This window comes from Anopheles marshallii, chromosome 3 (genome assembly GCF_943734725.1).
Source record: "Anopheles marshallii chromosome 3, idAnoMarsDA_429_01, whole genome shotgun sequence".
Lineage (NCBI taxonomy): Eukaryota > Metazoa > Arthropoda > Insecta > Diptera > Culicidae > Anopheles > Anopheles marshallii.
In genome coordinates, this window is record NC_071327.1 from 6,593,624 (window position 1) to 6,618,409 (window position 24,786).

Below are 24,786 nucleotides of genomic sequence, written 5' to 3' on the forward strand. Positions count from 1 at the left end.
CAACATCCACTAAGGAGCTGCAGAATGGACCCAAAGCCATTAATCGGTTTAATTAACTTTCAACCGATTCTACCCATCCCAATCAAACGTAAGGTCTCATAGAGAGGGAATTAAAAAAATACACACACCCGACACTCACTGCTTCCCAACAGTCGGCTCGATCCCGACGACCGCTCGATGAAGTCGTAGTAAATTTGTTGATTTAATGAAGTGCGCGCTTACTGCTGCCGCTGTGTGCGGCACAAAAGTAAACGGTCCCTTATTCCCCACAGCACTACACCGTCTACCGTCGTCGAGCAAATGGTTCACCTTTTTTCCCCATTCGGATCCCCAGAGAACAAGCACCAGCGAACGGTCCGGTTCGGGTTTGCCAATGGTAAAAAGGGTTTTTAGTGAATGTAAAGTTTTCCACATTATCAAATGCAAAAGAACCTCACCACCCAGACGGGGTTCGTGTGTGTGTGTGTGTGTGTACGTGTGTTTTGAAAAATCACTAAAAAAGTCTCAAGCCTTTTCCTTTTCCCCGGGAATGGGAAGAAGTGCCTCTTGAACAAATTTTTCCCACCCACAGGTGGAGCGATCCAACCATGAGGGAGGCTCGATCCCCCAGTGCACAAAAAGGCTCGATTAATATTTCAACATTTGTTTCGTACATTTTAATTGATTTTGATCGTATCGTGCAATCGGTACGACGACGGCACTTCCCATTCCTTCCCACCATCCGTCTCCCTCCGGAGGAAACCCTTATCAGAATCCCGGCTGTATCGTGCCTCGGTAGAACCTTTCGGCTGGGTTAGCCTTATTTATGGACCGCTCAAACGACGAACCCACCTTTTAACAAACAGCCTCGGGAGAGGAGTTCATCTCTTTTCAATCAGCATAAATTTTCGCACCAATCGCTCCGACCACAGGGAAACCCCCGTTTGCCCGTCCTGTGGATAGCACGACCATCGCACGGCACGGGACGGGACGAGGATCTTCCCGACGGTTCACTAACACCACCATGCCAAATCATGGCAATCTTTAAACGAAAATCGTGAAAATAAAAATTACATACGCCGGTATTCCGTTCCGTGCATTCGCGCGAACCGTCCTTCCGTCACACGTTGAATTCTGATGACAGGTGCTGATTTTTTTTGCTTGTTTTGTTTTGCTTTCCTCGCTGAATGGCTCTGTTTTAACCGTATAAAGCAAAAGAAAATGCTCGAGGAGTTTGAGGGTTTTTTTTTGTCGGTGCTCTCTTCGTCAACTGTTCGTCTTTCGTTAAATCCGTACCCTCATCGTTACACGCTCGTGGATGGGCGTTTTGCTTACAGGACGCGATTTTTCTTCTCCGTCCCGGCATTTCCTTTAGTACTGGTGAGCTTTTGAAAAATCGCACCACCATGATAAGGGATGTGTATGGAAGAAAACAAAAAAACCAACACGTGGGATGGATACGAGTCAACCAAATCACCATGTGTGCGTTTATTTACTGTAGCGCAAGCCAGAAGGTAATTTATGGCTACCCCTTCTCGGTCGTTTTCCACGCCAATCTCGTAACTGGCACGGTTTCGTTCGTGACCGGCGACGAGGATTCGCATCCGCAATTCTGCTGACTGAAAAATACCCCACTCTCTAACCCGCGCCGGTGGAAAGTAAAGAAAAAGGTTAATGGCAAATTCAACAGCGCACCTTTGAACGCAGCTTCACTTGGGAACGCGTTCGAGTACTGGCAAAAATGGAGGTTTACCTACCAGCAATGGCTGAAATGTCCTTAGTTAGCAGTTTACATGTGTGAGCTTGTTTTTTTTTTGTTTGGTTTTTGTTGGTGCGAGATCCTCTCAACTCCTTACATACATATGCACAAGCTAACCTTTGCCACTCGCCCGGTTCCTTTCGGCACAGCGTCAAAAGGGCGGTGCACAGGGTGTGAATTAATTAAATCTTGGGACCCTGTATGTTCGGTTGCAGTGCTGTGCTGGCTTGTTTAGCCATTTTGGCCTTGCTAGTAACCTTTTCCATCCAATACCTTACCCAACACACATACACACACAGTCTCACAGCGTACTCAAATATGATGGGAAACGCGTATAAGACTCGTTCACCTCGTCTTTGTACTTCGAGCTGTAATAGGCGTTACATGCAGCTGTTCCCACCGTGAACACCGAGCGGCGCCCAACTGCAAACAATCTTAATTTCTTCTTGTTGGAAACATTAGATTTCTTTCAGAGTTCCAGAAGCAACGTGGCGAAGGGTGGTGAAAATTTATGTCCTTGGTTTTGGAGTTTGGTTTTCAGGAGGGTTCTGGGGATATTCTAAAGAGCGTCTTCTTCATTGCATTTTAGGTCGAGGGTATCTGTGCAAAAAAATGGGAAAATTTGCTTCCATTGTGGAAGGTAAAACCAAACACACTACCCAGACAAAGTCGGGGTGCGAGAGAATGCACTAGATCAAATCAGCAAACCGTACCCACTGCAAGACGTGTGAAATAAACGAGGATAACTTCCAAAAAGTCTTCTGTCCACAGCTCTGCACCGAATGTGTGCGCACTGCTATCACTAGTGGTGGTGAAAAATGGCGCTCACTGAAATGTAGATTTTTGGTGCTTAATTTCACCCTCCAATCATTACCAGCAGCACGAGAATGTTCTCGTTTGCATTCGACCGCACTGCGAAGGGGTAAGAAGAATGTCTAATGGAACTAATTACGTTCCATTGCTCTGCTTGCTCGTTTCACTCCCGCATGTCCCGCATTTTCTATGGCGAAGCTAATGATTGGTTGGAACATAGAGCATGAAAGGGTTTGAGAATGTTGGCCATGGATTGAATGATGTGGATGCACGTTTTTTTTTTTAGAACAATTTCCACATTCTGTGCGAGTTGTGGTCAGTGATGTAATGGAAGCTCCATTGGGGTGTACATGCTGTTGAAAACGAAGGTATTATTACTTATTTGAACAAAGGCACATTTTTAAACTAAATATAAAATTGAATAAATCGCATCTACTGCTAACAAAGAGTTTAAATATATTACATGGAAAACTTAACAGCAGAACATTGCAAATGCACATACGACAACATATTCTAGCTACAGTGGCTACAGCACCAAGCTTTAGTATAACGTCCAATATATCTCCATTTAGTATTTATTTGTTCCCTACAAACAATAGACAAACACACAAACAAACAATTGTCACTCGGACAAACATTTCAGGCGTTTTGCGCATAGTTGGAAATACCAAACACTTATACCCTTATCACGGCGTTGACATGTTGTTAACCTTTTGCAGAACTTCTTACCGCCAGCGCAATACAACGTGGGTGGAACAGTTCTGAAGGAAAAAAGTTTCCTTATCGAATGCCCTTGAACGGGTCGATTAGAACACGAAAGGATCAGCGTACATGTGGGTATCGCGCTGTCAGTCGCACTAAGTGAAGGCCAAGGTTGCCTTCGTTTAGTAACAGTTTGACAGGTATTTGGGACAACGGCGCGTTTTGGGGCAAAGCTCGTTGCGCTTGATGAGCGGAAAAATCGACTGTTATTGGTAAAATTATTTCTGCTTTTTATATTATTCTCATAAACAATTGTCCTATTCCTGTTTTCCCCAGGCATGTTTTTTTTATCTATCACAAATGACTCGTGTAAAAATCTAAATAAATGCTAAATCTACATCATGTTCGTCATTCATTTTCTTCTTCCGAAACAAACCATCCCAAAAAGTGAAACGCAGCACAAAAAAATAATAAACCACCCATTACAGGGACGAAAAGGTAATTTTCCATCGTCGCCATTACCTGCTTGATGGAAGTAATGGTAATTTCTGTTAATGTCGCTGTGGAAAAGGGCATCTAGGGCTATTTCCATTTTTTTCGGTAACTGATAATTTTCCTAATTGCATTGTTATCAACACCATTCGTTACCTTCGTTTCGCTGCATTGCACAGCGCCCGCCTGTCCTGGGTTCAGTATGATATTCGCTCGAAAAAGCAGCAAAGCAGCATCCGAAACAACCGAAAAAAAACTCACCTTAAACCTTTTTTTTTGCTTCGTGTGTACAAAGGGTTTTCGGGAGGTTGGTTGGAAAATGTTGACTTTTTCCAATTTATTTTTCCGTTCATTTTAACACACCCTCGAAATTTGCCTTCCACTGCGCTTGCCGTGGTCGTTAATGAGTGAAGTTAAATCAGTTTTCTTTTACCTTTCGTTTCGTTACAGCACTCGGAAATTTAGGAAGTGTCCTTAGTGCGCAGGGTCGCTATCAGGAAGCCAAGGAGGCCCTGAAGGCAGCACTCAGCCATCGCCCCAACATGGCGGATGTACATTATAATCTGTAAGTATGCGCTAACCTTTCCGTTGAATTTTCTAAAGAGTGAAAGATGAAAACGTTCCGGAGAAAATCATTTAACCGACCCTGCATTCATGTGCGAACAGATGAAACAGGCACTAAACGGAACGGATGATCTGACCGCATCTATCGCTGGGAATGTGCTACACTATTCACCCTTATCGAAAGCGGCATCCCCTGAGCCGTCCGTCCCGTCGGTTGCTTTTCATCTTGGCAATACATTTTCATTTAAATGTGCCAGCCTGCCTTTTCCGCTTGACAGAACCAACAATAACAAACACAGCCACAAAAAAAAATCCTAATGTCGCTAGAGCCATGATATGCTACGCAAAGCGGCGCAAAAACAGCAACAACCCGCCCGAAAGAGCGTAATCTATCAATTGAAATGCTAAACTCAATAAGATAACCTCTCCATAATGTCACTTTATTTCCGTACGTCCAAGGGATCGCGTGCGACCGAACTGTGTGGCAAGGCGACTGTGCAAAATCATGACTTACCCTTCTTCCCATCAGTTCCTCCTCAGTGTGTCGTGTTTCCCAGCATTTTTTTTTTTTTTTGAGTTGGAGGCTGATACCGGAAACCCACAGAGAACCGGTTTGGCATACCGAGCCTGAAGGAAAAACGACAACCCACACAGTATGGATGGGATGGTCGATCAATATAAATAAAGAAAATCGAAAGGAAACAAATGCTATCTGACATTGGCCCCGACCTACCCGTCTTTCTTTTTCCACATTTTTTCTCCTCCTCACTCCTCACCTCCTGTTAAACCTTCCGCTATTGGTGCCACATGAAACCGCCTGCTAAAGCCTGTAGGTCTGCCTGCTTGCTTGCCGTTCAGGGAAAAGATAAAAGACCCGATCAATATTCCGTACGATCAACATCCGGGAGGGCTCGAGTGACGCTGTCTCAAGCCTATAAATTTTCCTTTATTTATTAGTTTAGCATAGAAAGGAAACATCCCACCACTCCCACAGCCAGCACACATTCCAATCCGGGATCGGAAGGCGGATATACTCTTGAAGATTTCATCTGTGCAGTCTGTGGATCCTTCCATTCATTTCCTACCTCTATCCTTCCTTGCGGTGTGCTGTATTCGTCTCCACTGACTTGTGATTTGTGCAGAAGTTTTCGCTTGTTTATTAAGCTTCGAACCGAACCGAAGCAAAAGCCCGAACCATTCAACCGTTTCCAATCGACAACTCTCGACCCCTCGTGCTCGTGGAGCATCGGGAAATAAAGCAAACGTAAAAAAGGGAGGGAAGAGAAGGCATATTCCAGCGCTCCCAAGCAAGCAAACCCAAAGTCCTGAAAAGAAACACTCCACGAATCGGAACGATAATCCAACACTCACCCACCGAAGCAACTTTTAGCGCCAGGACAGTTCCCTTTCAGCCTCTGGAAGGTGGATGGTGTTGTGAACATATGGTGATGGATCGAGAAAAGCAGAAGCAGGAAACCGACAAAGGCAGAAAGGTTCAATTGATTGAAAATCCTACATCAAAGCCTTTCATAAGGTTCAGATTAGCGGGCTAAAACTCATTTCATCTCCGAGCCGATCCACGCGGCTGCTCGCGTCACCAAACGAAACCACAAAACAGCGACCAATATTTGGTGGCGTTTTCTGTTTTAAGATAAGACGGGCCACTTCATCGTGGTGCCTGCCTGTGTGACTTGCGATCTCTAGCTAACCCCAAGAAGCGGACCAGTTGAACTTGAATTATTAAATCCAAACCTTACCGCCCCGGGGGGGTAGCTATTCTTGCTGTCTAATCCGTAATCTCACAAGCCTCACCTAAAAACAGTTTAGTAGCACACGGAAGTAGAGCTTCTTCTTTTGTGAAAGACGAAAACGAATACTTTGAAAGAAAAGAAAAACGAAACATTAGCGTTCGGCAGCTCACACCGCCCCAAAAGCATCTCCTCCAGCTCGGAAATCATTTCGTAGGAAGTGCTGTCAGGCGGCGGTGAATAGGACAAAACGCGTTGACAGCTTTATCGTGTCCAACACGGTGTGTTGGCAGGAATGCTTGCCACTTTATCCCCCATCCCGAATCTGGTTGGCAGAAGACAGAGCGACAGCAAGAAACAATAGATAAATAACCGCAGCAAAAATATATACATATATATTTGTTTGCCTGAAAGGCACCGGAAGATAAATAGGCCTCTGACGTGGTAGTAGAATTTTGGTACGATGGTTGGTTCGTCGGCTATGGTGGTGATGGTGGTCTTTTATTCCTTTTAATAGACCGTTTTGCTTAGAAGGAGAAAAAAGTGATGCGAAGTGAAAATGTTGACTTTTCCTAGAACCCGTCAACTGGTTGGGAGGTTAGACCCGGAAGGAATTTGCTCTTCAATCTCGAAGGGCACGATATTTGCATGGGCTTTTACATTTCTATTGGCTTTCTAAATGACGGTCGACTCAGTTGAGATATTTTAAGAAGAACGAGTATGCCACTCAATAATATTCCGGACAGTTCAGTTCAGTAGTTCACTTTTGTGACCACTTTAATTAACAAATATGGATCCTTTTCATCGGAAAAAGTGCTCGTTCTTCAACTTGTTCTCCGAGAGCAAGAGCCAATAGTAAAAACTTGATGCACTGAGAATTGGCCCTGCTTTCGTTTGGTGTCGTCACTGCACATTGAAGCGACATCCTAAGTAATGGTGTGCATTAGACATAAGAAGATTCGGCCAAGAACTTCTCAAAACGTCCAACATGGTCTACGCTATATGTATGGACAGGCGTTTAACTAGATTAATTGATTTCCTTTCTCATTTTCCTCAACTTTTCTCACCAGACCCAACAGAAAAAAATAGTGAAGCACAGCCAAATATAATAAGCAATCAAGTGGCAACCAGGACCATTCCGACATCTAGAGTGAATGTATGTGTGTATGTGTATGCATTTCAACCGTCATCGACAGAGACGTTCGAGCTTTCAGTGGTCAATACGAAACGCAATTCTTCGTAAACCATTCGAAGTAATGGAGTTGGACAGTTCTTGACAGAATGCCAAACCAGCCATCGGAGATGTGTTGTTTAGGGCTGGTCAAGACCGTTGCGACACATCAATGCTGTGGGTTAATTAACTGTGAATTGAGATGGTTAAATATCATATATGTCTGATGCCAGAGCTGGACAATTGAATTAAAAGGAGCATGCAGTCATTTGATATATAACTCATATCTCTTCTTCGACACCGTGATGTTAAAATGCTCACAAAAGAGACACCGTTCCTACTCAGGAATCATTTCATAAGGTACCGGTTGGCTATGCACTGGAATATGCTCATAAAAGATAGACTTCTAGTTTACAGGTTGCTTCCCATCGTGGATAGTAATCCATCCTTTTGTGTGGCACGGCATGGAGAAACGTCCGGGGACAGGTACGTTGAGGCAAAAGACCATTGGCAAACTAGTTTGGTTGTGATGCTCTCGCCAGCGTCGTTATTTCGCAATGGTTTTTCGTTACAGTCACAGTATCAGTCAGCAGCAGAAGTGGCGAAAAAGGGAGAAAAAAGGATATTCGTTGTCTGCATTCTCCATCGTGTACCTCTTGGCTTGGAGCCGACCGAGTGACACTAAACCAGTGAGTAAGAATCGCACCCGTAAAGGTGAAAGTGGAGCTCGTTTTGGTCTATTTATGAAATACCCTACCTTCCGCTGCTTGCATTTGCTGCTTGTGCCGCAGGCGAAATGTATGGAAATGTCCTCTCCACCTTCCGCGTCAAGCTGCCCGTAAGCTCTTGAAAGCTTTTCCCATTTTCAGCACTTGAACAGGGAACAAAAAAAAGTCTGGTATAACTTGCCCGCGTGAAAAAGGCAATGATGTTTACTTCCTTCGTGGGACAATGGATGGTTTCTCGGGACGGGAAGGCTTACGCCAGACGCTCATACGGGAAACGAAACGAACGGGTACCACGTGTCTCGGTGTCTATTGTGTGTATCGTGCTGCATGACGGCAAAACGGTGCTCATTATGAGAGTTATCTTTCCCCGAACGGCTTTTCGGCCTTGCACCTGAAGAAGCGCATCGCTGCGGACTAATAATGTACGCCGCACGTAGGAGAGAGGCAGGTTTGAAAATCAGCAAACGAGACAAATTTGCAGAAAAAGTCGAAAAAATACAACCATATGAAAAGGAATCCGTTCTGCTGTGACGAGGGAATGTGAATCCATTGTTGAAACAGCAACAAGGTCCCCGTTGGGGCTGAGATGGAAGCATAACAAAGCTTCGTCTGAGTGCTTTTTCTTCACTTCCACGATGCCGCAACACGATGACATGTACTCGTTGGGGAACGTGAAAACGCAGGAGAGAATACATTTTCCACTGAAAAGAATGAAACTTCCTTTGCTAAGGTTACGATTCAATGTTTGAAGTGCTTTGAGCTTTCGGTTTGCAAAGTGTAAATAGTTTAGCAGAGCTTTAATTAGTTGCCTTCCATTTTTCGTCCATTATGAATGAGATTCGCCGGAACAGCATGAAAATACGGTCGATGGCGTTTGGCCGAAACGTAAGCTGACTTCTCATGTACGTGCACAGTAAAGGGCGTACAAACGGACCATCAAAATAAAAACCTGTACCCAAAACCGACAATCGTACTACCGAGTTGAGTCCATTGAGTGGCGGAAGGCAATAAAAGAATGCACGAAAAAAAAAGAAGCGAAGTGCAATTCCGGCAGTGCAGTGTACAAACCGATGCAGTGAGCAGACTGCAACGTTGCGTTGAAGGAAGGAGCGTTTTTGCCTTCTGCCCATGCTCAACTTGTTTATTCAGCCATTCGTTTCATCTGGACGGCCCTTTTCGGTGGCCCACTTTTTTTTGTTTCGGAAAACAGGGCATGGTAGACGCAAAACCATCAATGGCAGCCACCGGAACGGCTCCGAAAGTCGAGAAATACTTGCGGAAACGATTTCGCAAAATGAAAATTAAAAATTAATGCGAACAAATTAAATAAACACATTCTAAAACTATAAATTACTTTGCTCCTCGTTTGCTCGTGGTGGTTTGGTGAGAATCGGTTTGTTTTGCGAGAAGGCAAGCGGTCGAGTGAGATTTTAGTTTTGTTTTTGGCATAATGTAAGAGTACTCTTGTATCTGTTCGTGTTCGTGCACGCCGCATCTGCTTTAATGGCCAGTCGCATGTTTCATTTCCTTTTGCTATGAGGTGGGATACACGGACAGGAGAAATGTTTATATTTTTATAAGGAAAAATTTAGGATGAATCATTTGTGTATATCTCCGAACTTTTTTCAACTTAGTATAATACGCAATTTAATATAATATTTTTTATAACAAGTACGCGAATAAATAGACAGAATAAGCAGACAAAAAATATAATTCTTTCGATCATCATATCATATACTACAATCATGTAAATTGCCTTTGTTACCACGTGCTTGCTACTTAAGAAATTTTGTTTTGACTACTTTGAGTTTCGTTTATTTGAAATTTGAAAAAGTTTCATATCATGGAACAAGTGAAAGGAACATTTTGTTATTGTATTTTATTCTTAATTTCATACTCATAAATTCAACGAGAGATTCCTATTTTCTTGTATTTTAATTATCTTGTATTCAATTAAATTAAGAATTTAAATGATCTCAAACACTTTGAAGTAACTTTGTCTGTGTACTCCCAATTGTCTCCCACCGACTGATTCATAATATCCAACCAGCTGCACGTAAGCTCATCCCAAACATGGCAAACCGGACACGGACTCCAGTGTCCCAGTTTTGAAGATTATTTTCATCTGTTTTTGTTCACAACTGTGCGTCTGAATGTGTGTGTGTGTGTTGGTAAAATATCCCTACACTGGTGCCCCAGTACCGTGGAATGCCACATTTCAATTCTAGACCCCTTTGGTACGGACGAGAAGTGTCGCATGTATTTGTGCACAGTGAAAAATGGAACCAACGCCAACGACAACCAGCGAAACCATTTCCCGCAACCGGGCTCTTTGCGCGTGGATTACACTGATAGTAATGGCACTTTTAAATGGCCCAACGTGGGGGTGCAACATACTTTTTTTATGTTTCACCCTCTGGCTCGCCTGTGTTTTTCATTTGTTATTTCCAGTGTTCACCGTTTTGCTGTAAACGGTTTGGGTGATTCCAGAGGGGAGTATTTTTTGATACATCTTGTGGATGTGTCCTTTGGCACCAAGTATCTTATGCGCACGTGTTGTGTGGAATATTTAGAACGGAAACAAAAAAATAGAAGCAGATGCCTTTCAGGAAATTCAATAGCGCGTAGAATGTTGTGGCAGTTTTACATGCTTTTTTGTACTATTTTAAATGCGACCGTCTGCTTGGCAACACTTCAGATCCGGTGACTAGCGAAAGGTGCTCCGGAGGTGAAAGTCCACCATAAAAGGGGGTCGATGTGTTTGCGAGAGAGCGTAACATAGACACACATCGAATATTTGTTCGACAATGATGTAAAATTTAATATCTTCAAACCATATCTACATGCCCATTATGTCGTACACCATCAATACAGTCCATCACAGCAAGGTAGCAACAGTTAAGTCTATCTTCACTCCTACCGTCGTCTTTCAACGCACTGTTTGGTGCATGCCAGAAAATTAACCCTGCAAACAAGACTTCCGGCAAAACGGTTGCTTACATTCGGGCCATGCTCAATTGCGTACGCACCGTAACACTCACCTCCCTCCGGACACCGTAATCGAATCCATTCGGAAAAGATAAATCCCAGTCTACCTCTTTCGTTTTAGTCGAATTTTCATTAAATCTGTGCGTCTACATCTGTGCCCTCGTTCTTCTCCCTGCCCCAAAAACGAGTTCAGACGTCATTTTATTTGGACAGGCAAGTGATGTAGGCTTCCAGCCCCATATTACTTCCACCCAAAGTTCAATAAATTACATCCGGTCACTTGGCAAATGCAGTCTTTAGCTGGAACTTCCAATTTGGTCGTCAGCATTTACTACGCACCGTATCAAAAGTCTGAGAGTGCCTAATGCTGTCTAGTCCCTGCTGCCATGCCCTAAGAATTCGGCCGGAAATTACACGGCCCGATCGATGGAGAAGTAGAATCTCGGACTAACTGTTCGATTGTGTCCACCGCAAAGACCTCGAACCGATCCTATCAGCACGATTTGCAGCTGTTTGTGTAATGGTATTACTTCTGGTTTTCGGTTCCCTAAAATCACTCTTCACCGTATCAAGCTTCAATTATCCTTCCGGCTAATGGGACGCATTCGCATTCGTGGGATACCGGTGGCGTCCATGTTTGCACAACTGCATCCAGTGTAGTGGTTTTGAGGCATTGGAGGAACGGTCCAACTGCAGTTGGATCGAACAGTTATGGCACATGAGTAGGGTGGCCCTGAATGCTGGAAACTACAACGCCATCGGCTAATCACCAACTGGTTTTGATTGGTCCGAATCGAAACATGAGCCTGGGCCCCGGGTTTTGGACGAGGAAAAAGTTTCACTCTCCACCCTAAAGGGAGTCGTAAAAGTTGGGATTTTGTTTGTTTGGAAGCCTCACAACGAATGGGAATGGGTTTTACTCCGGATGCGTGCTAATCGATATGTTTGCTACTGGCAGCAATGTTGGTACGATATCGTTAAATAATTGTAGATGCTTCAGTAGCACACAAACCGACTATTCATAGGTCAGGACTTTCCAGGTCGAGTCGAGAGTTAAAGAAACCACACTAATTTAGTCGTCAGTTCTCGGCACCAGCTTAAGTTAATGCGAAAGCAACAAACCATAACCGGTTGAGGAAAATACAGTTTTAAATGGGAACATTGCAAGAAATTCCTGATAAATGAGCATTTTATATCGGTGGGTTGTGCAAATCTTGAACTATACGCAAAATTAGTACAACTAAATTACTCAAAAACACTCACGAATGATGTGTAAAATGAATCCTTCTACGAACCTCGTGTCAAAGTGCTGTCCAAATACCAAACATGAGCTGTCTTGTCACGTGGTCTCATCAGCGTAACTGAGAAACTCCTTTTTCTAACTTTCCATGCTGGAAACATTCGTTTTCATTATTAAAACTCATTAAAGTTTCCTTCTGGGGTAGGAAAATGAAGCATCATCGGAACCGTACAGTGCTGCCAAAACCAAAATGGAGATCTCACCAAAATCAGACAGCCCGTCCAAAGTACATCGGAATAGGGTATATTCCAATTCTCATCCTAGTTGCAGAAGAGAGAGAGACGGAAACCCCAAAATTGCTCTGTGTGGGAAGCAATGAAGGGGTGGATTTTCCACTGTGGGACGCCTGCCCCTTTGAATATGTCCATCAAACGTCATTTGTACGGTGGATGAGGCTTTGGCGTTTGTTTTTCGGAAGCTGGTAGCAGCAATTTCCAGCAGCCGGGCTAATCGAGCTGGACTGACGAGAAAATGATAGCAGATTTATCCACACATACCAACACTCCGACCCGGCGGATGGCATGAGTGAAGGTTGGAAAAAGACAGACTGCCAGAATGTTCCATTTTGCCGGATTTTCGGCACTCGTGAGGCATTTTCGTTTGTGGGGCTTTTCTTTAGATGGAAAGGGAAAGACGCTGCTGCGCACGGTAGGCGGATAGGCGGTAAAACATCGTGACGGATTCGTTTCGTACTGAGTAAATATTCATGTGTGGCATAATAAATTACTCATCCCACTCGTGTCGTTCCGCACCTCCCGACCACATTCCGCCCCACAAAACCATAAATGCTACGAACGGGAAATGTGTTGTCGTACACGTCGTGTGTGGCATTTTGTTGGCTTGTTGGATGTCGGTGTCCCTGACCGAAGCACACAATCTCGGCAATGCTACAGCGTTCCTACCAGCACCGCCTTTTTTTTTTAGCGAGCAAACGATAAAATTATGAATTTATAAGAATGTTTCTGCTCTGTTCCTCCTGTCCGCATCCAGTCGCCCTCAGGATCCGGCCGTCGTGCAAATGGGCATCAGAATTTCCTTGGGCATGAAATTGAACACCCGTAAAAATTCTCAACAGTGTGTGTCCTCCGTCTAAAGTGTGTTGAAGTGTATTGAAGGGCACACGTACACTGCAACATGTATGGCAACAGACTAGTTTGACAGATAAATCTGCTTAGCCTGGAAATAAATCTGCACCTCGCAAACGAAAGGATCACTCCCAAAAGGCATAAAAGCAAGTCACAGCTGGAGCTAAATGAGAGCGTACGGCAGGATGTTTTGATTTTCATTCGCTAGTCACGTTCTGCACTAGAAAATGCACCCTTTAAAGTGTTTAAAGCAGTGATTATACGTAAAAATTAATGAAAGCTTTAAGTTTTTTTTACATATAACCCCCGGTTCAATTTTGTGGTATCTGATGCTCTAAAATTCTAAGCTAATTTTCTTCCATTAATTGTTTTTACAATCGACGTGTTTAAAATATTGTGATGTTTTTAAAATAAAAATGGAGGACGTTTTAAGTAATTATTGTTCTTGTGATAAGCACTCCATTTTAACATTCCTTATAAATCATAAAAGCTATGTTGAATGGAAGATTGCACACTTCCAAGCGTTATATAACTTTACGTTCACTACACAAATTATATCACAAAAATTCTCCTGCAAAATTATTCTACAATTTTTACTCTTCGGTCACTTCCTTCACTATCGTTTAATGTTAACTAACAAGCAATTTCCTCCACTTGTTCAGCAATTTCCTCTTGCCATGCGCTGGACCAAATCATGTTCTGAAGCATCAGCACTCGGTAAGATGTCAGCTGCAGTCGTTATCAGTCGTTAACCCTCGTGCCGGAATGCTGCATTCGCGCACTTCGATCAGTTTGTTTGATTAATAATGCATATTCATCGAATTTCAATCCCGCGTATGTGTTGGTTGTGCGGTGTCTGATGGCACCATTGAACCGATCAACCGGATGGGCGCGAAAATGAACGATGTGCCCGTGCCTGCAGCGGAAGGAGTCCCAGAGGAACGGAGTGAGAATATGCTGCAACAACTTCCAACCCGTGTCGATGACAACGGTGATGGGGCCGCCTTCAGTGACACCTTCTTGAGATCAAGCATTTAAGTCACACATGCAAATGACACGCCAACGAGCGCTGAGAGTCTCGAACCGGAGCAGCACCATGCCCGCCATCATTTGTGATCGATGTGTGAGCGGCAATATAAAGCACTCGAACGGTCGGGACTTGTGCCATTCGATGGAATTCGAACCACTCAGCAGGGCGAACATCGATGCAAAGTGATGATGTACCGCCACTCCTCGAGTAGTCCTCCTGTCTGTACGGGGCGATATGTCGATGGTACTTAATCGGAATGGGATGGGCGATGACAAAAAGCTGCTTCTAGCACACAACGATGCAAAAGGGACACTTGAGTGCATTATAGAATAGAAAAAAAAAAACAGCTCATCCATGTCCGTTCATTGCTGCATCCTTGTTTGGTGTGTTTGTTTTGGTGTAATTTTAAAATTAATGACGTAAAGTCCTTGACGCTCGAACCAGAGTTAAGCACTTAGTGCTCGGGACTACTTAAAAAGGCTCGGATTCGAGGTGTCCAAGGGTAAACATACTTTAACTATTAAGTGCAGTTGAAAGGGATGTCGGCTTTATCGTTTTCGTTCAATTGAATTACACTCTCGGGTGGATTAGGCAGCGACCAGCACTTTTTGTGAATATGTAGTATGCTTTATACTGCTAAAAACGTTCAAGCAGTTTTTGGGGTAGGTGCAACACTAGTGACAAATGATTTATTTGTCATCTTCCTACTATAGTAAAGGTGTTACTAATTCGTTGCTTTAGAATCTTTGTGTTTTCTGTATTTAGGAAATCCTTGTAAAATTATTAAAAAAATTAAAGCCTTTCTGTCTTACAGTTTGCTTCTTTCGGTAGCTATTTATCGTTCAAACGTGCTTAAAATCCACTCCTTAAGTCTTACTCTTCTCCTTTCTAACATGAATATTTATGCTTTCACTATACAAAATGCCCACAACTGTACTTTGCGTGTGGTGGCTACCCACTAAATTATCACTAGCCTACTATTCTTGGTGTGGAAATATTATCGCAGATTACATCTCGTCCGCCACTCAACCAGCGCATCGGAATTCAGTCAGCTTTCAGCACCGTCAAGGTTCCCTGGGCAAAGCATTGCAACTACATTTCCTCCGAGTGGGCAATGTACACTTAAACTTTTAATTGCATACATCGTGATGTGTGTGTGTGTGTGTGTGTGCAAGAATGGGGCGTTGTATGCTCGCACAATCCATCCGACTACATGATGGGGAAAAACAAGGGCTATAGCTTTGCATTCCTTCGTTTATTGTGTTTGGCCGGAAGATAAGCTCATGGCGGAACGCAAAAAAGAAAAAGCAACGGAACACAACGCCAGCAAAACATGAAGCAAAAGCACTTGCTCAACCTGTTAATTCCTATCGTACGATCGTGTTCCTGGTAGCGTCTGGTTGTTGTTTTTTTTAAGTAGTTTCCTCAAAGTTCAATTCCTCAATCCTCAATGCCATACTTTTATTTCTGCCTCGTTCTACGGAATGCGCTGTGGTGTTGTGGTGTGGGGTCTTGATTAAAATAAACTTTTTCTCAGCCTCAACCACACAAACACAAACGAGTTTTCATTTTAACTGCAACTGCGCTGCAATGAAAATGCAATGGAAAGTAGAAGTACTTTCCAGAATGTTTGCTCCGTTTTGTTTTGTTTTATTTCTCTCTAATTTAATAATTTCTTCTGCTTTAATCATGCAGATCTTTAGAAGCTGCATGTTTTGCTTAGTTCCATCTACAACTGCATACTTCAAAAAAAGTCAAAATTAATTTAATAAAAACATTTTTCTATATTCAGGCGAATTGCTAATTACCCATTTGTTTATATTGGACAGTACGCTGACCTGTTTTAATTAAGCACACAATTCATTAAGTTAATCTTGAATTCTTCATTCGGAATTCGGTCGTCAGTCTTCATAATTGGCAACTACAACAAAAAAGCGCTTACCTTACCCCCTTACCTTCTTTATCCGGCAGTTAGCGCATTGTACTATTGTGAACCTGCCATCAGCGTAAAAAGGACCCTCCATCCTTGGCATTGCACTTACCGTTTGGGGACATTAACTATTCAACAGTCTAGCTGTTTGAAAAAATAGAACAGTTTACGGGAAAATTAGACGCTATCAACACGCTTCCGTCTGCTGCATCTGCACCCAACCGAAGAGGAAGCCCCATTGCTGGCGGCCAGAATAGGTTGGCAACAATGGGAACATAGTTTGCAAGAGGAATGGGGTATGATTACGACGATTCAGATTCTTGCTGACGCTGCTGCTGTTGAAAATTCTGTAAGACTTCTTCCGTCGCTTCCACTGGTCCCTCTCAGTCAGCTCTCGGGCCAGAAAAGCCGGAAGAAGCCACGGCTTGGAAAAAGGGCTGGAGATAATTCCCAGCAGGTTTTGTGCACGTTGTCGTCGTTGGTAAATGGTAATTCAAACCGACACCACCGTAGCAGCGCGATATCGCCGAATACAGTCGTTGCTGGACGCTTTGCCGCACGTCGGACGCACTTGAAACGACCAGGAAGCACTATCACTTGCAATCTCAAATTAGGAATAAAATGGTTTAACAAATAGCTAATTTTCATCTTAAGGAGACGCTCATGCTCACGACTAAATAGATATGGATAAAAACACGGTCGACCTTGTTTTGTCGGCTTTTAGATCCAGTAAAAGGGGCGTTATATGGGGTGGAGGTCAATAAAATACGGTTATTTACAGTCCGCCTACAAATTAGCCATGTTAAAAGGCGTGGAACTCTGGGGAACATAATAAGCCGGACTTTAGAGATACTTTGTAGAACAAACAGAACACTACAAATGTTTGAATCGAGTTTCGTTGAACAAAAGGTTATTTGCTTTCGGTTTTCGAGGTAGTTGAAGCCACAAACATGGTTGACTTTAGATTAATTTCCAATGGTTTAAACACTCTTTAAGATGCTCGTGTCTACTCAGCACTAAACTAATCGATTTCTTTCCCATTTGTTCTATTTTCTTCTCCCGTACAGAGGGATCTTGCTACAGAACCAGCAAGATTACAACGAGGCTGTGGAGAGCTTTCGAAAAGCGATACGCTTTCGACCATCGCTGGCACGTAAGTATTTGCTAGATAATATGTGTGCACATAATTTTCCCTGCCCATGTTCACATCCCCTTTCCCCCGGACGGGATTCACCACTTCCGACCTGGCGGTGGTGTTAGCATTCACCTTATCTTCATCCTCGAACATTGTAAAGGTGAGCCAGATTTACTTCTCACACTTACCACCTTCCACAACCACCCTACTTCAGACCCAAATGGTGGACAAAATATCGACACACACACACACACACACACACACACACATCCAACCCGCGGTAGGCGAAGGCTCAAGGGGCACTCGAGCGAAGAAAGGCAACCTTCTTCGTACCGGCCGGAACCATTCCCCGCCACGAAGAAGTATGAGCGAGAAAGTAAAAGGGCGTATATTCTGACACTTGCGTCATCTGTCAGTTAGTGGAAGTCTTAAAGAATTCTGTCCACCCCTATTTCATCCCCACCCTTTCGCCACACCCCACCCCCCACCACGCCGTTTGCTACTGTGGATCCTTAAATCCTATTGGCATTCCATTCGGGGTGCCATCCTGTGCCAACGGTGACGCTGGGCTACGCTGAGTGGTTTCTTATTTTGGGAGAAAATCCAATTTCGTCCCAACGCACACACACACATTTACACACGAAACCGGAGGGTAGGTTTGTTGATAAGACTTCCTCAAACCCTTCTCAAGCTTGCCATCAACCAAAAAAAAAGAATATGTGAAGAAGCAATCCAAGGACGGCACCATCTGGTGAGTTCGTTCCTTTTTTTACGTTCTTCTTGCTCCCTCTTTATATCGAAGCCTTGGCAGGATGGTTGCGCCGGAGATGACTCCATCATCGCACACGCCGGAAAGAACCGGAACGAAGCGAATGGTTTTGGGGTACTGTTGAAACAGCTCGCGCAGCCCGGGTTAGTCGGTCGGAAAGTGTCTTCATTCCAGCGGTGCGGCACTTGCCACCACCCACCGATGGAGAAAAGCTAACCGGATCCGGAGTGAGCGAGAAAACCCACGTCAATTAGTGTGACTTATAGGATAAGTGTATGTTCCTTCCCGGAGGTCGAAACACATCTTCCAGGACATCACTTCATGTTCATGCGTGCGGCACCGGTCACGCTGAAGGGTCTTTCGAAGGAAGTTTCATAAAGTAAAGGAAATTTGTGACCTCCCCCTCCCTGATTCGTTCCCATCCCCGAGATTGTGTCAATACCCAGTTGGTGGTTGGGTCAACGATGAAAGTAAATGGAGATGTTGGCCAGTAAATCGATGTGTATCGGTGTCGCCAACGTTACAGGCGAGAAGAACTGCGATGATGAAGCTACGGAAAAGCTCCTCGAAAATGTACGCACCAAGAAAGTGACACTAAGCCTTGTCGGCTCGCCTTGTAAAATCATCTCGACATAGGCAGGACACTCGCAACCAACAAGAAAGAAAAAAAAAGGTTGGCTGAGTTTGGCCCCCGTATGGAAAATGTGTGACATGCGACCGTATCGCAAAAGGTGGCCCCATTCTTTCCCATTCCACGATGGGAAAAACGATCGAAAGCTAATGACGCTCCAAGGTGCGATGGGATAAAAGGTGTACACCGACGAGGGCGCAATCTGTCTTCCGTGTGTCCGGTATTGCTGTTGGTATTTTTCGAGCATACTCTCGCTTCGGTGACGGTTCACTGATTGTGCCATCGGGCACTTTTGTGTCGAACGTCGAAATGTCGTAATCCAACCTCTCCGGAAGTGTGCAAGCATTCGTTCCATTTTTTGGGGAACTACCGGTAGCTTCCTGCTCCAATTTTTTTTCATTTCGCACGTTTGAACCGAAACATGCTTTACACTTGTCAAACGCGACACGTCAAAGCCGGCAAACTGTTCGCTTCCCATTTCGCCGGCCTTTTGCATGGCTTGCCCGAAAGCAGTGTGCGAGGTTCTGCAAAACAACCTGTCGAACAATTCCATCAGAGAGCGACACAGAAAACACAAGCGAACACATCTGGAGATGTTCGCTTTTCTTTTTGTGCGGACGAATTTCCCTCTACCGTAGTGGGGGGGAGGAAATGGGAGCGAATGGTGTGGGACGTGCGGAAAGGCGGAACATTAGTAACAAATGTTTCTACTCCAGGCATGCACGCTGCGTGTGTCCGTAGGGGTTTCTGATGGGATTTCGATGTCGAACGAGTGAAGTGTTGCGATTACTTACAGCAGTACTAGCAGCAGCAGTAGTTACGGGAAAAGGAACTTCGGGCGGTCTCTGGCGTTCCATATTGATGTGGTTGGTGTTTACGTAAACCGTACGCTGAATTGGGGCCATTTTTTAACAGACTGTACTGTTTGCTTTACTGCGAAGAAAGTTACAGTTGGTCCGTTAAAGTCTTTCAGCGGAAGTGTGAATCGAAACACTACTACAATTTCAAATTTAAGGAATTGACGGGTGCTGAACACTCAGAGTTCTAGAATTGCTAGCTATGCATTAAGCTTTGCGATCATTTATGCTATAATTTCAATTTTTTTTTTTTTTTGGTTGTAACAAATAGCGAATTTATTATAATAAATCTCCAATTGTTCGACTGTTAAATTTACATATTTGATACGACATTTTTACTATGTTATCATAAAAGTAGAGCATAAATAGTTGAAACGTTAGCCCCGTTAGACCTTGGCCGTCGAAATCTGCACATGTTCCAGCACCCAGGCGCATAATCTATTCGCTACGCAAAATAATCACAAATCATCATCGCTAAGAACGCTCCGGATGCATTTCCGTGCGATCAATGGCGGAACAGGAAACCACTAACCGTTTCCGACTGTTTCAATATTCCATACTCCAAAAGCATCCGTTTGCTCAGGCGCACAAAATTGGCACACTCGCTGCTGCCGCTAATCATACACACACATACACACGGGCACACGCGAAAATAGGGTCCTATAATGGCAGCGCCATGAGAACCGGTGCCAAAAAAGTGTTTCACTGTCTATTCAACACCTCGCAGCTCGTAGAAGATGATTGGCTTGCAATATGGTCAGTGAACGGTAGAAAGCGGATCGGCTGTCTGCCGAACCCACCCAACCCAACTCCTCAGGGAAGAATCCCCGATGGAAGCAGGAAGCAAACACATCCACACATGCATAATTAATTTAATTAGACCGAAAATTATTTCACCCGAAGCGTTGCGGATACTGCTCGCCTATCGGTGGCGGACTATGATCCGTTCAGTGGATTGAATTGACCGGAAATATCCCATCGGCATCTTTCTATGGTGCCTCATTTTGTTTCGACTCTCGTAGCTTTCGTAGCTTTCGTAGCTCGTAGCGTAGGGAAAAGCTATAAAATGGTGCTTTATGATAACATTCTAAGCACATTATGATCGTTTATGGGGTGCCGGTGGGATCCACAACAAAACCCCATCACTATCAAAAGGTCACAAACCACGTCCAGCATCACAGGTGAAACCACCCGCCCGTTAATAAAAAACTATATCGTTATAATTTTACATAAACACCTGAAAAAAAAAGGATTAGTAAATGCATTCTTCAGAAGGATACCGCTCGAGCGGCAAGCGATACAGTAGTGGCGCACACGTGTGTTGAGGTTTTCCCTGTTGACCATGATTACCCCACTCGAGTGGGAGGGAAATGTTTCCGGTTCAGAGCACACACACTTGCATGGCAAGAACAAAAATGAGAACGAGGAGGGAGAGCTGTTTTTAATGAGCTTCTAGCCTCGGGCAGGTCCCACAACGGTTGGTGTTCGTTGCTGGACGGTGAGACCCAAGTCTCCCTACACACACTACTCTACATGAGCGAGGTTTTAGTGGTTAGCCAGAGCTAAATGTTTGCATAATCTATTTCCCCAACCGCCCCCCGTATTGGTGGGCGTCTGCACACGGGCACAACACTATCGAGCGTATGAACTTGAAAGTGGCGGTATACGAATAGGGACACTTGCATCCCCCCCCCAATCGGCTGATGATCGGATTGAATTTATCGCCTGCAGCAATCGCTAGATGAACATTAAAATCGTACCAATCGTACCTTCTGCACGAAACACGAAACAGGGCGGCAGGGAATGGCACGGCGAAACGCACGAGCAAAATCCATCGAACGATGGACGGAACGCGAAACGTGAAAAACATGCTTTTCAATTTTCCAACCCGATGGCTTTAATTATCCCGGTGGCGGACTAGTCCGCCATCCGCAACTGCCACACCGTGCACCACCGGGTGAGTTGCCGTAATTTGCAAATTTCACCTTCCATTAATCACAATTTATTTCACCCTGGTCCTTTTTTGGGAAAGGGTGCGCTGGAAAACTGCACCGAGTGGTATCGTTAATTTTAAACACCTCATTGATTGGACACAGGCACAGTCCGTGCAGACAGGGCACAGGGCAGACGCGACCATGGTCGAATCAATCAGAACGCAAGGGATGAACGAACAGATTAGAATTAAACTCGTTTGCCACGGGAAAGCGGGTCAAGCGGTCTCGATTGCCCGATTTATTTACATTTCTGTGCAGTTCTGTGCTTTTGATCAGTAAGCACTTCCATTAGTATGAATTCTTCGAATTGAGATTACCTTTTCTAGGAATTACTTGACAGCGAGAAGCTTCTAGTTGTTCTATTGATTTTGGGCATTGTATCGCCTTTTTTGTTGCAAACAGATTAAATTGCTACTGCAATACTAATTTTCCTGCGCTACAACTTATGATGCATAAGCCGTTAGAACCTTTTGTGGTCAAAACTGGCATGCTTTACTGTAACAATTCCCACAGAGCTCCTTTCTTCACGTTGATGAATATTTCAGAGTAAAGTTTGCCTCCCGTATGGCATGATTATTTATTCAACCAGCATTCCACGTAACACTGGATGTCCACAAGTCATGCGAAAATCCTAACTATGGCCACTACAGCAATTTCGCACGAAACTATTCCTGGCGAAACTATGCAGTGATATTATTCGTGATCATGCAAGCAGAGCTCAACGTTTGTGGACAAAGAAGTTACAATTTTCCAAGAGCGGTGATCAGTCTGATGTTGCAACATGTCAATGATAGTTAAAGCTCTCTCGCATTCACTCTCGAACTTTAAGTTGATGGAACCCCAGCGGTCTTAATCCGATTCTCTTGACCCTGAAGGAAGGATATAACGCGGGCTTATAATTAAACCCACTGTAGCAACCGTTACTAGTCGCTTTAGCAAATCGCAATACCATTCCCATGGTGACTATAGTACGCTCGTAACCAAGGCGACAGAAAAGGTGTGATTCCGCATATTGGCTTCGCATCCTTTGCCAACAAACGTCCATTTCCCTGGAGAAAAATGTCGCCCGCTATCGTCTACTGAGATGGGTTGACCAATTGAAATGTCTCGTTCTTCGTCCCTTGAAGTCTGAAATAAGCATGCCTCCTTTTCAAAAAAAGGTCATCGAAGAAAAAACCGCTCCCACCGAAGAAAAACAGATTCATCTCCTACCGTAGAAGATACGATAGTAACGACCGCAACAAAAAGCCTGAAAAGAAACGGAAAATGAGAACGAACCCTTACCTTCACGCCGGTGCACACGTGGCGTGTTTTTTTCTGCTTGCGAGTTCGCCAAAGGTATGCGTGAAATTGATGATTTCATTAATGTAAAACGGTTGACAGTTGGAAGTGGTGCGGTGTGGGAAGCTAGACGAAACCGTAACCACCGTGGCCGTGGTGGGCGAGAAAGTGGAAATTGAATTGAAATTATACCACCCTGGGATACACTTCCGGGGTGCCGAGCAGAAAAAAAGAGGTAAAACTTTCTCGAGTGGTCACCAAGCAATTTGGGGAAAGGACACTAGCAGGGGGAGAGGGAAGCATGTTGAAGCTGCGGGGAGGGTTACTTTTGATCGCTTTTATTCGTTTTTCCTTTTCCTTGTCCATTCATTTCCATTTCACTTCGAATTGTGTAAAGTTGCCTGTGGGGGATTTCCGGGGTTCCTTTTCGGGGGCAGCAAAAGTTTGAGAGGTTTGTATAGAAGAAACAGAAATGGAAAGAAATACACCCTTTTTTTGTGCCGGCCGTGTCCCAAAGTGATTAATCGTTTACGGGGTGGGAATTTGTTGGAAGTAAATTATGTACGAAGAGGTGACTGATGTTTGAAGGTCTCGGAAGATTGAGTGGCAAAGCATTGACAGATGGCTTCATGTTGTGGATGTGGAGTGTGTCCTTTCGTTTGCGAAAGAAGACACAATTTAATTGCCTTTATTGGTGAAGGTCAGTACACACCTTAAAGCATCGCATTAGACTAATCATTTGAAAACGCCATGCTTTGTACTGGTTGAGATCGGTTTTCGAACTTAAAGCTTATCTCGGCCAGCGTATAGCACTTATCACCACACCACTCATCGCATGAATGCGGCCTCATCCGTTACAACTGTTTGGTTCAGGTCGCCTTGTAAGACCACCGTCGATAATTTATGCGAGCGTCGGCAAACATCTTCGGTGCACTTTGGGGAAGCGCTAAACATATCAATCAAATCCGACTGATCTGCCCCACCGAAGGCTGTTTTGCTTTACATCGCCTACGTGCCCATGGATCACACAGTGTTGCTGGTCCATCTTACCAACATCATTCATCAGTGTTCTTCCATCAAGCTGCCACAACTCGCCCAAAACCAGAGACAACTTGCAGCGCAATCAATTCAAATCCCGAACCCAAAGTGATAATGTTTGCCTTCTGTCGCTGGTCGCCGTGCGCCGGGACGGCCGAGTGCCGGTGTCCGTCGAAAGCTAAATGAGAGCCTAATCAAACAGTTCAACAGCCGGGGATGAGCGTAAGCAGGAGAATGTACGCGTGTGCATTGTTGGGCGTACACGGGGCACTTTGTTGATTCGGGGTGACTCGCACGCACGAGCGCTGATTGCATGGTAGGCCGCCATCGTTCGTCCCGCTGGACGCTCACCAACCGACCCATCAGCAACACCCGAACTACACGAAAGCACAGCGGAAGCGCAACGCCCTTGACGGATACGCACGGCTATAAATTAGTTTATATTTTATTAAGGCACCACCTTTACACCATGCCCGCGCGCTACAGCGTCCCCTATTGTCGGATGGTTCCAGTGTGCCACCGCCTGAATGGACATAAAATTGCGTCCAAACGCTCGAGGGTGTTTGTTTGTGCAGACCACCGTACAACAGTGCAAATTAGTTCCATTACATTTCCAAAACCCGTACACAATTGCACGTTCCCCCCTCGGGTCTCGGGCAATAAAGACTAAAACTGTTTCTGATTTATTATCACGCACTCGCACTCGAGTTTGTACATTTTGGGGGGCAATAATTGGATATAATTTGACAGTTTTAGCAATGTGCAGCATTGTGCCCCGCGAAATGTGGGAGG

General features: G+C 44.4%; 1 protein-coding gene across 1 annotated transcript in view; it reads left to right on the plus strand.

The window, feature by feature from the left end:
* Positions 1 to 24,786, plus strand: part of LOC128716310 (protein O-mannosyl-transferase TMTC2) — a 120,341-nt gene that overhangs the window by 79,131 nt on the left and 16,424 nt on the right. Inside the window, exons 4-5 of the mRNA XM_053811230.1 lie at positions 4,196 to 4,310; positions 17,357 to 17,442. Coding sequence (XP_053667205.1) covers positions 4,196 to 4,310; positions 17,357 to 17,442 — 201 coding nt within the window. The remainder of the gene's footprint in view (positions 1 to 4,195; positions 4,311 to 17,356; positions 17,443 to 24,786) is intronic.